The 16,016-nt window shown below is 37.4% G+C and overlaps 1 protein-coding gene across 1 annotated transcript in view; it reads left to right on the top strand.

The window, feature by feature from the left end:
- The window catches only part of LOC134527867 (uncharacterized), a 115,440-nt gene that overhangs the window by 42,653 nt on the left and 56,771 nt on the right, over nucleotides 1–16,016 (top strand). Inside the window, exons 5-6 of the mRNA XM_063360848.1 lie at nucleotides 1,571–1,834; nucleotides 7,103–7,226. Coding sequence (XP_063216918.1) covers nucleotides 1,571–1,834; nucleotides 7,103–7,226 — 388 coding nt within the window. The remainder of the gene's footprint in view (nucleotides 1–1,570; nucleotides 1,835–7,102; nucleotides 7,227–16,016) is intronic.

Genomic DNA, 16,016 nt, shown 5'->3' with positions numbered 1-16,016 from the left:
TCTTCACTTTATAGCCCTTGCAGGTCAGTCTCACTGTTTTTATACCTGTTAGGTCCCACCCTGGAAGGTTCTCATAGTCCTCTTTAAGTGTCACGTTATCTGAATCGCTGACTTAACACTGCCAGCATCGTCGCTAGAGTCCTCTCAACACTATTTTTCACGTGATAGCAATCAATATTGTATATTATGCATTGTTTCAATTGTTCATACCACAAATCTCCTTTTTTTTACTGGCAGAGTTGGCTATATAATAAATAACAGTGCTAACCGTGTATTGTAATATATGTGTTATCTTGTCGGAATAATGATGCAGGAAGAAATGTATAATAAAACAAGGAAAACTCAGGGAAATTGGCTGAATTTTGTTACAACCTTTTTTGATAATTTACATTCCTTCCCTAATCAAGATCTACATTCTGTTTGGCAAGGAATGAATGCTTTGCAGTGGCCGACATATAGTTCTCACGATATATTTGTAATCATAAGTGTGCTCTTTGACTCTATTACTGATGCCAACACCCCAGATGTCAACAAGGTTTGTGTAATTAATGGGTAGAACTGACTTGACAGAAAATCAATTCCCCCCTCCCTCAGTGCGTAGATGGCCTGAGTGTTTACTGTAATCAATGCTAACTTGTAGATGACAAAGTTTACCTCTGCTCATATTGTGTAAAATGATTAAACCAACTCTTAAAGAGTTACGTATCACATTAATTTCCTATCTTCTTGTAGGGGTACAAACTGGTTATTGTATTACGAAGGAAGTTAAAAATACCAAGATTCCTTTTCTTGACACACATTACTGTTTGTAAAAAGTAGGTTTTCCAATTTTTTTACTTTGAATATTCTGTTTGTCTAATGAATCAGTTTGATAAGTGATTATTTAAATTATATGACTTAGCTCATGTTTTGTGTGTTTTGTCCAAACAAGTATATTTAAGCAGATTTCAAGCATCAGCGAAAATTAGGGAAATGTCAGGAAATATTGAATTTCTGGAAAAATTGACTAACAGTAACAAAATATTAGTTAGATTAGGCAATTTAAAAGAAATGGTTGAACAAAGGTTCATTTTGCATCGCTAGCTCATTTACTGTGCCACGGAAGACAGCATTCTGGTTCGGTCGTTTTTGCAATGCTGGCTGGTGTGTTACATATTTTTAGCTGTAATTTTTTTGATACGTGAAACTGAAATTGTCTGTGATGGTGCCTTAGAGTGCGCATCATCTTGTTCATGGGTTCTGGGCTTTTGATCACTGTGTTCATAGTTATCACAATATTGTTTAATCCATAAGAAATCATGAATATGGCAATGTAAGGGATTAGCACAAAAATCTAATTTGGTTGTTTTCTATGCAAATATTACATGTTTTGGTCAGTGAGAATTATAAGATCTCTAGAAGTTGGGGGAAAGTTTGAGAATCCTGATTGTGGGTTTGCTGGACAGCCTGTTTAGTAACACGTTTCTGTAGGGTTGTGCAGCGTATTAACAAGTACCTACCTTTCTTGAATGCTGTGTTTTGCATCGTACTAGACAGAAGCGCTACAGGCTGTGGTAATGTCTTGTTTCAGGCTGCGTCGGGAAGTTTTGAGTATGTTTGTGTAAAAGAAGAGAGTCCAGACTTGCCTGTGCCAGATGATGGTGAAATGTGCAACCCACTTCTGAAAGTAGAGATCTCAGAAGGCAATGGAGAGGTAAACTGTTCACCTGGTAGCAAGGCTGTTTCAGAAAGCGGCGAGGAAGTGAATTGGCCGCCAGTGAAAGTGGAAGTGTTGGAAGATAATGAAGGATCGAGCTGGCCACCTGTAGCAGTTGAAGTTTCTGAAAGAATAAGGGTGAGTGTTACCATAGTATGGACTTGTGTGACTTCTAATGTGAGGACACTGGAGCAATGGTTGAAACAGCATTGTGTCATTACTGATAGAAATTACAAAGCATGTTATTTTTGTGCTGCTGAAACCAAAATGATAAAGCGTCCTTATTCTTAGCTACTATTGCATTCCTGACGACAGGAAGATCTCTTCAAAAAAGTATACTCAAAGAGAATTGAAAAGGTGTATCATAACCTGAAAAACACAAAGAAATTAACAAATTTTTTTAAAAATTGTTTCAGTAGTTGTAAATATTATATACTATTTTTTTAAATTAGAAAGTATCATCATTACAACTTTGTTTACCTTTAATAATCATAGTCTGATTTTTATTAACATCAACATAATGTAAGGAATACAAACAACTGTATTACTTTAAAGCATACTTATATATGTAAAGTCTTTCAGATGATCATTAATAATAATAATAATAATAATAATAATAATAATAATGTATTATTCCAAAGTTTGATTAAACAAATTTTTTTTTCAGTCTAGCAGTGTTGGTCATTAGGTGTTGATGGCAATAACAGTGTGAACTGTTATTGTACAGGAAAACACTTTATAGTCAATTCTGCATGTTGATTATGTTAAAAAGGATTTTGATAGTCATTTGTATTGACTTACTTTAGTGATGTCCGGGACTCGAAAGCTCAAGCTGAGTCGATGAAGGTTGACTCAACTCTTAAAACTCTAGTATATCCAACAATGAGACTGTACTATACTTTTCTTATAACTCAATACATATTTGGCATGTTCAACGAGCATGAAATTACGTACAATTGTTTGCAACACTTTGCAGCATGATATCTTATTTACATTTTGTAGTTTTATTAAAGTTTGGTTAATTTATATATTTCACTGTGTGAAAAATGAAAAAGTTAATCCCGCTATTAATGTCTCAAAACACTGAAAGAGATGCTATTTTAGAATGGCCTGCTTTGCTTAATAGATTTGTAACACAGCATACAATGTACAAAAATAAAATATGTCGGGAATTTACATTTTTTCTACTACAGCGGCAATCTATAGAATCGCTCTTCTGCACAAAAAGAAAGGTTTTGCACCATGTATCTTTATATCTTTGGCTATGTAATAAAAATGGTGGTTAGTAGGTCTCCGTTGTAACGAGTGGTTAAGTAAGGTGAGTTAAAAATGGCTTAAAATTGTAGAACAGTTGGTAAAATTGAGATAACTGCGTTAAGAATACTCTGACATACTTATTCAAAAGTTATCTAATTTAACCTCACCAATTTAGCTAACCATTCAAATAATTTTACAGTATTAATGTTGGCAGGCTTCCACGGCTATTGTTTGAAGTAGCTTGGCTCTTGGTTGTAGCCTTGTCCTTGACAAATAATTCACCGAAGTTTTGGTCGACATTGCAGTCGCCATCATCAGGGAGCAGTTACCTACTGAGGAAAAACTGGTTAAAACCTCAGTAGGTAACTACTCCCTGATAATGGCGACTGCAATGTCGACCAAAATATTGGTAAATTATTCGCCAAGGACACTCCTACAACCCAGAAGCCAAGCTACTTAAATTTTACAGTATTTTTACTGTAGTTAATCTTACCCAACAAACCTTCAAACAATTTTACAGTATTTTAAATGCAGCTAAACTTAGCTAAACCACTGTCTACACTAGTATTAAATATTTTAAATTTAGCTAAGCTAAACCACATTCCACACTAGTATTAAATATCTTAAATGTAGCTAACAACCTAACCCAACTGACCACTCCACCATTTGTAGTGTAGCTAACGTAACCCAACCAACCATTCCACCATTTGTAATGCAGCTAACCTAACCTAACCAAACCAAAACACTTATTGATAAGATGTACTACTGGTAAACACTCTCTTAGAAAACAGCTAGAAAACATGTTGAGAAGTTTAAAAAAAAATTCAGATTTGTTACTTGAAAAAACATTGTTCAAGTTATTACTATTTACTCAGTTTTGATTCACGAAACAACACAATTTTCCTTATCTTCAAAGGCCTTCCCATTTACTGAGTTTTCCATAATTTAGTGGTAATGAAGTACCCAATTTTAAAAGATATCATAAATAGGTATGATCATATGATTGGTAATTACTTATTCGTCACAAATAACTTACTTGTTCAAGACATATGTATATATACTTTAATATGATGCAAATAGTACATTAAGGTAAATACCAGCAACATAAAATTATTCTCTAAAATTTCTTCATTTACTTGAGCTCGGCTCAATTATTAAGGCCAAAAAAAATTATCAGGTGGGACTCGACTCAAATCGACTTGACTTAACTTTACTCGAAGTAATTGTTACTCTACTCAGCTCGACTCGACCCAAAAATTTGCAGAATCGTTCATCTCTAGAACATATTGTTAGACCAATTAGACAAGGAAAACATTTCATGTGGCACGGGGAAAATTGAGTTAACTCTGGGAAAAGAGGAACTTCTCAGGGAAAATGGGGACAACTCAGGAAAATTGTCTGAAGTAAGCATGGGGAACTTGTGATAGCCTATTATTAAAATAACTCAACTATGATATATTTGCCGATAGTTAGTATTTTACCGATCCATTATCTGAAAACAAATATTTTTAATGTTTAAATAAATATTCATTCACTAATTGCTGATTGCTAATTGGACCATTCTTCTATTTGATCCGTGATCCAATGATTTTCACCCAAGAAATTATCCAACAATCATTTTGCTGAATGTTGTGCCAACACATTCTCGGACTAACCAAAGGTCGTATGAACCAACAGACAGAAGCAGAAGAAATGTTAGGTGAATTTATATTGATGGGATGGAACGATATGAAGTCGCTATATTTAATAGTGCCACGGCAAGCAAATTGTTGATGTCACTACAAGAAAGCAGCCCACCTGGCCACTGCCTCGTCTCTTTGGGTTTTAAGTTACGACTGAAAAACACTTTCTGGTTTTTAAAAGCCGTTTCTAAACAAAATAATATTAAATATGAATATGTTTTGATAAGAAAAAGCCTCTATTTAATAAAAACATAATTTAAACAAAAGAAAAACTTATTAAAACATTAAATTGTGCATCACAAACATGAAGAATGTGGCTGTAACACTAGAAATAGCAGGTTTTTTTTTTTATTCCGTTGTAGATAATCTGAAATATAGTAATCAATCTCTAATTACAAAAATAACCCTCCACAAAGTTCTAGATCGTAAAAGCTTAGCACATACCTTTCTTTTTCTCTCCAATCCATGTGTGCTTGTGTAAAGGTGCCAAGGTTATTTGATCCTCCTGTGACAAGACTACCCAGAAGACAATTGCCTGAACACAGTTACTACCCAGGGAGTGAGGGCAGGCATGCAACTGGTTGGTTGCTGTGTATTATCTACCAGAAAAAAAATAGTAGCTTGTCAGGGCATCAGAATTCTTATTCTTTACATTTTTTGCCTAATGTTTACCTCTAGATCTATAGAAGTTTTCTTTTTTTGCCCCGTTTTAAAGAAACTAAACATTGGGCTGGCACTGCTTGCAAATGAGTCTGCATGCCTTATTTATACCCTTATAAATGTTAAGGAAAGACATTAAAAAATATATAATCCTTAAAGATAATGATATTAATTTATTTCATAAAACCTTCCAACAATCTTGATTTAGAAAGCCTGAAAATGGTAAATTTCACATCCATTTTGTGTAAGGTTTTACAGATACGTATTAAAACTCACCACTTCATCAGTGTGGTGATATTTCTACTTTTAATACATTTTTACAGACTGGTTATTTTCCTGTAAAGTTAAAACGTGCTTGTCAATAGCATGGGTATTAGTATTGTCCCCTCCCGGATAACTGCTTTTATTTGTAGTGACTGAATAGGAGGGGTCATAGAGGGGTGGTGAGGAGTAGGCATGACTGCCTATTCCCTCGCCCCCCTTACCTGTTCTGGGACCATTGCTTACTCTTTTACAACCTAAGCCACGGTACACAACCACTTCACTTGCAATCTTCCCAGCAGCTTTAAAATTGATTAACCAATAATATTGCTTTCTTTATTTATTTTTTATTTACTGATAGACATTTGAAAAAGTGCTGATAATCTTGATAACAGTTGTTAGACATTGGGCCATCAGGAGTGGAAACCCTGTTGTACTACTGGTTTATAGTAATTATCATTGTTTGTCCTTACTTTTATCTTATTCATAGTTTCCATCCCACATATGTCGTTTAACTCGGCAGGTTCAGAGTCAGCGTTTGCAGCTGAAAATAATTCAATTAAGTACTGAAACTCCTTCACATTTTATTTGTCAAGACACTATCTACAATACTTTGCTAGCAAACTAGACATGTTTACTTCATACATGATGTCATACTCAATATAATGATGCACCAAACTTCAGCTGTGCCAATTTCTGCACGTAGCAGTAGTATCAACTTCTGCAACAATCATAGTGAAGACAATAACAGTAATTTTTTTATATTTTGCATGCCTATTAACATTTGTAAAACTTTTTAAGATGGGCAGAATACATTTTTAAACATTAAAATAAACAAACACAGGACAGTGGACAAAAAAAAAATAACACACAATGAAAATTTTGTATTTCCGTAAATATAAATACAATTGTTAATACATAATGGACAGTATATGAATAGTATTTATAAATCAGTAAAATATTAGGACCTGTGATTTATTTCAATTGTAAAGAATAGTTACCCAATATTTTAATATACTAGGTGGTTTTCAAAGAAACTTACATTTTTCTCGTTTTTTTTTTTTTTAATTCGTTATTAGTGTACAAATACCTAATACATATAGTTTTATTGTAGAGTGCACAGTGATGATTGTGACTTAGAGAAGTGATGGGGGAGATTTCCTCAGTGGTCACTCGATCCGTCCAAGTGGCTCACGGTCATAAGTCGGATCACTTGTCTCCTGCCAAATATAGGTAGGATTCCCTGTGGGATAAAACCTGGCTTTTTCACAATTGTGAAAAGGCAGAAGTTGCTGTAAGGCAGTGGTGTTTTGTTGAGGGACTCCCGTTTCTCCAACCCATTAATTCCGTTAATGCTTGGTTCTTAGCTCACCGCATCATCAACCTGATGCCACAAGATACTATTACACCGTAAGTAGTTTCATTAATCGGCTTGGTCTGTTCACTTGGTCTTCTCAGATTTTCTCTAACACCACATGTCAGAGTCCAAGTATTTTAATTTGTTTTTGCCTGGGGATGTGACCGAGGGATGGTCTGGTGCTTTCAGGATTGCCAACAGCACAATCTGTGCTTGGTGTGCGGAGCCGTGTCCTCAGGGCTGCACTACAGTGTGTCTACCTGTGCGAGCTGTCGGCTGTTCTTCAAGCGGAGTGTGCAACGCGAGTATCAAGGTGCTGTAAGGCTCTCTCCAGCTGAACGGATATATTAATTACCTCCAATATAATTACGTATCATTTTAAAAATAATTAGTTAGTAAATGCCAGGGTTATGGGAGCACCAGGGTTTTGTTCCATTTATTGTACGTTACAACAGCTTAGACTAGGACGAATGAAAGTAGTGATGTGTCTGTCCCGGATTATGGCAACTACTGACCACACACACGTTTCTAACTTCCCTTTAAGCTGTGTGTGACAAGTGAATGTAAAGGTTCATAAATCCTTGAAAATTGCCAATAACGGAACTTAAAATCTTTACTTAAAAGTAAACTAAGCTACAATGGTTTATAGTAGACCACTATTCATGAATTATAGGTGTTTCCTTCCTCTTTTGCAGCCCTACACCGGTTTTAATTCAACCCGAATCATGTATGTATATCCTCGTTCAACAAACCTTTGTTAACTTAGGGTTACATCCCTTGCCCATTAATATGCATAAATAACTTGCAATGGTTTTTATGTGTTGCATTGGCCATATTTTTTTAATATATATAGTTTACTTAATCTCTTGTAAACATATCTTTGGTGTGACTGGAAATTGTGTGGAGGTTAACTGAGAACCAAGAACAAAGTTTAAGAACCGGGGAAAAAGTAGAACCAACACATCACTAAATGAATGTAACACAACCATGCAGATCACATCATCAAACTGTTGCCAACATAGTTATCACATGGAGTAGCAGGTCGCTTTTTATTGTTGTGCACCTTTCTTGCAGTTCCTTGTGGTTGGCCCACTTGATTGTGCTTTTTATTCAGAGTTGACACATATTGCTTCCTGTGGCCACTTTTGTGATTTGTAGAAAAGTTTTTAAGCTGAATATATTAAGTTTTGCTGTTGCAATAAAACTCACACTATTGTGTTTAGTGTTTGGGACCTGAAAAAGAGCCATTTTTTTTTAACAAAAAAGTCAGGGAAGTCCCATAGTAGTTACAAAATTTTGTCTGTTGTGTCTCAGATAAATTAAATCAGTTAGTTACAATTGTTGCTTGGTTATCAGAAGAAATTGTGTACCTTAGAACTGGGTAGCATATTGTACTATGAACAGCATGAGATAAAACAGTTATTAATTAAAAGAAAGTTAGCAGTATTCATGTGGCAAACAACTTGCTTCCTCCAGGGATTAATTATGTTTATACGTGGTGCCTAAAGGTCATGAAAGACATGAAAAGTTTTAAAATAAACAGTAACATTGCTGGAAGTCATGAAATTTTCATTCCCAGCAGCCTCTTGCCTATTTCTTTTGTTTTATGATGGTTCACAATACATGACTAAATATAACAAGGCATGAAATTTATATTAACACTTGCCTATTTTAAAGGTAGGTACAGTGTTTTGGCTGCTAGCATGAAATTACATTCTTTCTTGTCAGTAGATCTTCGACGACATGAGAAATCTGACAGATAACCTATAAAATGTTGTTTTCAAGGTCTGAACCAAAGTGTATTTCACATGAACTCCCGCAAAACCCTCTCCATCCTTGCTTGTTATTGCCTGGCAATGTATCGCCATGATAGACATGTAGCTGCTCAAATAGTGATGTTAAACACATTTATAGGAGCACCAGAAATACAGTCAACTCCCGGTTATCCGACGGCGGATTATCTGATTTACGGCTTAACCGGGGGTTTTTTTTTAAGAAAGAATAATTTTAAACAGATAGTACTTTTCGGTCGCGCAGACTGCTGTGGCGCACGGTGTGGCAACGCTGTTGGATGACCAAGATAAAAAAAGGTCTGCACCTGTTTTGTTTACGCGCTCCGATTCCTACCCCTCTCCCGTGAGTCATCTGGCTGGCGCAGCGTTGTCTTGTCGGCTGTACAGTCGCAGTCAATATTGAGTTTTATCAGTCGTGCGCGCAAGATGTCTACTTCCAAACGTAAACGAGTTATTTTAACAATTAAACAAAAACTACAGGTGTTAAATAAACTGGAATCTGGTACTTCGATTAGTCAGCTTTTAAAGATGTATGGTATTGGGGAATCTACAATACAAGATTTGCGAAGTAACAAAGCTAACATACGTAATTGCGTATGCAAGTGCTTCAGACTCTATGAGCGACACAGAGATAGTGCGACGCGCCCAAGGTCACATGGGAAAAACAGATGACAGTGCTCCTGACGATAGTGATGGTGACCTGATTCCACAGAAGCATATTACACACCCAGCAGCTCTGAAATGGGCTGATAATTTGCTGGATTATTTAGAGCAGGAAGATGATACACTATTGTCAGACAAACTTACCTTAAGAAAAATTTGTAGCGCGATTAAAAGAAAAGAAAGCACATCACAAAAACTAAAGTCTATTACAGATTTTTTTCAATCAAAGTAGCCTCTATTGTTTAGCGTACATTACAGCTGTACACAGACCTGCCAACTCTCATGATTTTGGTGTGAGGCTCACGATTTTAAGGTCCATCTCACGCCCTCACGCCAAGATTGTGTTTCCTCACGATTTTTTGGGGCCCCAAGATTTTGTTTGTAAAAGTTACAAAACAAGTTTTACGAAAGCTTACAGTAACGAGTTTCCATCAATATTCGAGTCACGTAAAGGAAGCAATTTTGCGTTTTGTAGCATGTGCCGTGCTGATTTTTCTATCTCGCATAGTGGAAGAGGAGACATTGTGAAACATGTCGCTACGAAAAAACACAACTAACACGTGAAGTGTATTGCTTCCAATAAAAAAAATTAATTTTGCTGTGAACAGTGATAATAGTGTTACACGAGCAGAATGTTATTTTACAACTTTTTTAGTTGCGGCCCTGCATGATCACTACACAACAGCGCTAAATTATGTTCAACTAAATTAAATCTGCAACCTATAATTTGTTGAAATAAATTTTGAATCAGAGACCATGTAACATATGTACAGGTATGTCACTTAAATTTAAAGATTCTCATTTGTTGTTTTTTATATCTAACCTGTATTTATGGGCCTGGAAATTTTTATCGAGGACCTCATGATTTTTTAAATTTGAATGTTGGCAGGTCTGTGTACAGTAGAATGTACCCCTACTACACCTATGTACATGCATTTATGTTTACATATTTGCCAAATGTATTTGTGTAGGCCTAAAGAATTTTTGCGTGTTTAAGATGTGTGAGTATTTTTGCGTGTTTTTAATGCTTTGAAATGTCTATAAATTGTAAATTAACATTCTATCTTTCCTCAATTCTTGTATACATTACATATTAATATGCACATACCGACATACGTATACGACCATACGTATTTGTATAAACATGCCTGAAGCATTTTACTTAAATTCACTCGACTGTACCTCATTTCTTATTCCAAACGGCCGAAAAGTCAACAGAAAATTGCCTTGTGTGCACCAAACGTAAGTAAAATGAGTGTCTATGTAATGTTTATTTGACAGTAATGAGATGTGAAAGTGCATTAAGCATTATGTATCTACCCCACACAGTTTGTTCGTTTGTTTTATTGCATCTGTTATATTTTTTTCTTACATAACTACAAAGATATTGAACAATTGCATAAATTAGTAAGTACAATTTCATATAATGATATACTAATACTGTACGTATGTATACTGGCACACTATAGTACATAAAGTTACTAGTATTATTCATTGTAACACATTACCGTACTTCCGATTGCCTTCCGTCGCGGCCGTGGTCGTTTACACAATAAGGGGGGTGGGGACTGACCGTTTTTGTTTATGTTGCGCGGTAAAAAAATGGTTAAAGTGTATTATATGGCATTATAGGTTATCCGCGGCCTCTGCCCCCTTCATTACCGCGGATAATCAGGAGTAGACTGTAATTCATCATTGTTGTCAGGCAAAAAGTATTTTTTGTTATGCAAAGAAAGATTGGGCTAGTGGGATCTTCAACCAAAACTATGAAAATCCTTTTTACAGCAGAATGCACAGGATGTCCACATTCTGGAAAGTCAGGAGACTTAAATGACCGGGGAATTTACTTGAAACCTTGGAAAAGTTTTGGAAATTCCTCAGTGATAATTATTTGAAAAGAAAATATATTCTCCAGTCTGCCATCAACCAAACTACGCAAGCATCTTTCCCAGATAGTGTGAAATAAAGAAAGTGGAGAGAACTAACTACTCCAGCTATGGGAATGGTGGATTTTCTACAGTTTTATTTCAAATTGTGCTGTGGTTTAACATAAAAATCTCTTTATAATTGTTCCTAATTCATTTTCTTAGATTTGATGAACTAACATTTTATTTATTCTTTGCACTAAAATATTTTTAGTTTAACATGGAGACCAATCAGGATTATGGTTTGTAAGTAAGTATATTTTCATATTTGTCATGTTTTAATATATTCGTTCATTAGTACAGTGGGAAACAGCTTACAAATTCGTTAATTTGCTTATAAAATGATTTTCACTTTTGAAATTGAAATGTGTAATTTTTATAATATTAAATTATTTTGAATATAATGTAATTTTTAATGGCCAGCCATCAAGCTAATGCACATCTCAGTGGTCCTATTTAGATTTAAGAATCTTAAACTCTACCTTCCGATAGTTAATCATTGTAAGACAAAATAACATGATAAAGTAAGGATGGAGTAGTCTAGCTTGAACATTCAAACGACACGTTATGTAATTTTTTGCTACTAACGTGGAACAGTTTTCATCTAAAGTTATTAGTAATAATTTAATATTTATGGTATTAGCCAAGCATACCTCAGAACTGAGTTTTGCAACAATTGATATGATCGGGTAATTTGAAAAATTTTGTATACACCAGTTAAAACTAAGAGATATACAAAGTAGTTATAAGGAAGAAAACAACCATGGTTTGTGGACATCCTGTGCATTCTTCCGTAAAAATAGTTTCGTTTGAAGATCCCACTTCGGAAGACCACTGAACATAATAATTGTAATTGTTCTATTGAGAATTCTATTTGCTCATATCATTTTTACCAGCATACTCTTGGATACCTTATCTTTTGTATATTATTGGTTGTGTTTACCAGAGCATTTTATGGGTTAATTAATTCAAAAACCATACATTCATGTCGAAAAGTTGCATGTGTCAGATCAATTTTTTCTGTCAATGGTAACAGAGTAATTTAAATATTGAGTAAAAGTCAAATATTCAGTTTATTAAAAGAGTTAATTAACAGATGGTTAATGCTTATCTTGATTATGAGTTTATATTAACACAGTTCTTTACTAAATTTTGGTTTATTTGGTGCCCATTATTCAGTCATCATGGCCACCATCTTATGGCCACAGGAACTAATAAATGTAGAGTATATAAATAGCCTCTTCACTGATTACAGAAGACAGATTTACTGTTCATAGGTACTGAAAAACTAATAATAAAAAACTGTTTGCACATAAATCCCATGGTGGCTGGCAACACATGGTACAAGCCGAGAAGGACTTGGTCCTCGGTACATTGGTAAATTCACTCACTCATTGCTTTGGGCTAACTGTGGTCACCGAATCATAATTTAAATTTCCAAGAGACAAAAAATGGTTAAATACTATATAAGGTAACGCCTGCACCACAACCGCGAAATTCACTATTTGACTCGCATAACATGTCATTGGTTGTCTTTTAACTGTAAAGTGACCTACTTGGTACCTCGTAAATGCTGACTGAAGAGACAACCTTCCTCTGTCCTGTAGGGACAAAGGGCACTTGTGCGACTTAACTTTCAACCAATCAAAAGAAAAACATGGAAAACTATCACTATCAGCCAATCATGGAACATGGCAACAGCACTTTCACTTTATTCCAGAGTCTTTTTCTCACGGTCCCAAAACACTGTCTCTCTCTCTAATTATTATGCAACTGACAAACTATTGCATCAGCTTGAACAAAGAACCCTGTCCAAAAAAGTACTAAAGAAAATTTAATGAATATGCATTTATGAATAAACAAAACAAACATTACTTCAAAAATATACTTCAAAAATATAACTACAAAAATAAACAAATAGGTAAAAACAACTTTAAGTGGCTTATTTACTGTAGTAACCTTGGGATTACAATGTACAAACTGCGCCTCAGTCTTTGTTTGGCCGTGTATCACCAGCCTCCCATCCCGGAACTGTGTGTCCGGACGTGCGTTGCCAACCTGGCAGCGCACAATATACCACACTCCTCTCCTACCCATAGTAGCGAACAAACAAACAACGACACATGGACAAAGAGTACTACTAGAAATGTATGTTCACACACATCACAGGTTCATCATTTTTTTGGGGACCCTGTTCCTTTTGGGGTATCGTTGTTGACTACTGGCATCACCACTCACGAATACACTGTCTTCCCCTAGCACAAACCCCTTAAACCCGCTTTCCGCATCACTACACCTACTCCTTTCTTCATTTTGGACACTGCCAGCTGCACTTTCCATCACGTTTTCCTGTGGCTCCTTTTCTGTCAGTGCTGCCCTGCCGCCTGTAGGCTCCGAAGTTGAGGACGTTTGGTGGCAGGGTGGCAGCTGTGCTTCTCTACCACTGACCCGCATGTTGTTGCTGCTGACCGTGTTTGCCTCCATCTGCGACAACGGCGGAAGGGGGCGAAGCTGATCTAGGTGGCGGCGATGGGTGACTCCGCTGGCCCCTTGCACACTGTACGTGAGTGGACCCAACTTGCCAACGACCACCCCCTTCTCCCAACTCTGTTTCCCACGTGCATAAACAGTAAATCCAACACTGTCATTCACATCAAAAGCTCTGTTCCTGAGGGTGGAACGTGAGACCACCGAACCCATTTGGCGAGTTGCAACAGTGTTAGCTACAGACGGGGCTAGCAACGACAAACGGTTACGAACAACCCTACCGAACATTAAACTGCTAGGTGACTCCCCCGTGACTGTATGGGGGGTTATTCTGTAGCTCAACAAGAAGCGGGGTAAGGCTGTGTTGAGCGGAACATTAGAGTGAACCAATGACTTGAGTTTGTTTTTAAAGGTTCTGACCATGTTTTCCGCCAGACCGTTTGAGGAAGGGTGATACGGAGGTGAAAACGTGTGCCTTATGGCATTGTGTTTACAAAAACGACTGAACTCTTCCGACGAGAACTGGACACCATTATCTGAAACTAGCTGTTCTGGCAACCCGTATACAGCGAACCACCAACGCAACTGTGTTATCACTGCATCCGACGTAATACTGGGAAGAACACTGATTTCTGGCCATTTTGAATGGCTATCCACAAGGACTAGGAAATGCTTTCCCATGAATGGACCGGCGATATCCACATGAATTCTTTGCCAAGGTCGGTCGGGCCACGCCCACGGCAGCAGGATTGACTTGTCTGGCAAGGACTTGTTCTGGAAGCATGGGGTACAAGAAGAAACTACCCTCTCCAAATCCTTGTCTATCCGATGCCACCATACATACGAACGTGCCAAGGCTTTCATTTTGCATATACCAAAGTGACTGGTGTGCAACTCCTGCAACACTCGATCCTGCAAGGCTTGGGGAATGACGACCCGGTGCCCCCACAAAACGCAGCCCCCTTCTAGTGCAAGTTCGTTTCTTTTGTCATAGAACGGTTTGAGCGTGTCAGACAGTTGCGTGGCCCAACCATCTCTAAGACACCTAATGACTTTACCTAACACTCCATCCCTTTCAGATTCTCGCCTGATTTCCTGAGGCGTCACTGGCAAAAACTCTGACACTCCAACATCCAAATATGAAAATTGGGTTGAAGAAGGCTCAACATTTGGAAGTGGCAACCTAGAGAGGCCATCAGCATTCGAATTGGCGTCACCTTTGGCGTACTGAACTGTGTAGTCGAAACCCTGAAGAAGCACTGCCCAACGCTGCAGCCTATTGGCAGCGAGCTGCGGAATACCACAATGGCTACCTAGAATGTGTGTTAATGGTTGATGATCGGTAATCAGGGTAAAGCTTCGGCCGTACAAGTACTGAAAGAACTTTTTAACTCCAAATATAATTGCTAAGGCTTCTCTATCTAGCTGAGAATACCCTCTCTCTGCAGACGACAAGGTGCGAGAAGCAAATGCAACTGGCTTCTCTTCCCCGCTGGGTAGGATGTGGCTTAGGACTGCTCCCACACCATATGGGGACGCATCGCATGCCAAACGAACTGGCAAATCCGGGTTGTAGTGTATGACAACATGTGAGGAGACAATCAGCTGTTTTAACTCTTTGAAGGCAGAATCACAGCTTTGTGCCCAAACCCACTTGTGACCCTTTTTCAAAAGCTCATGTAAAGGTGCCAACACCGTGGCTAGGTTAGGCAGAAAACGGGCATAGTAATTAACCAGACCTAGCCATGCCCTCAACTGGCTGACACTACGAGGTGGCGGTGCATCTACTACTGCTTTGACTTTATCATTACTCGTATGCAACCCCTCCTTATCTACCCTATGCCCCAGAAAAGAGACTGATGAACGGAAAAATGCACATTTCGCTTTATTTACCTTGAAACCAGAGTCCTGCAGACGTTGTAACAGTCCATGAAGATTTCGCCAGTGAATTTCCTTGGTAGCGCCTGTTACCAAAATGTCATCTTGAAAACACACAACACCTTCTAACCCCTGTAGGACTTGCTCCATTGTGCGTTGAAAAATAGCGGGGCAAGACACTATTCCAAAAGGGAGTCTGCTAAACCGAAACAATCCCCTATGCGTGTTGATAGTGCACAGCTCCTGCGACTTCTCATCGACCTGCAACTGCTGGAATGCCTGGGAAAGATCAATTTGAGAAAACTCTATCCCCCCTTGCAGCTTGGAAAACAACTCATCAACTCGCGGTAAAGGAAA

This window comes from Bacillus rossius, chromosome 1, assembly GCF_032445375.1.
Source record: "Bacillus rossius redtenbacheri isolate Brsri chromosome 1, Brsri_v3, whole genome shotgun sequence".
Lineage (NCBI taxonomy): Eukaryota > Metazoa > Arthropoda > Insecta > Phasmatodea > Bacillidae > Bacillus > Bacillus rossius.
The sequence above is the reverse complement of the archived record's forward strand: the minus strand, read 5'-3'. Positions and strand labels throughout refer to the sequence as shown.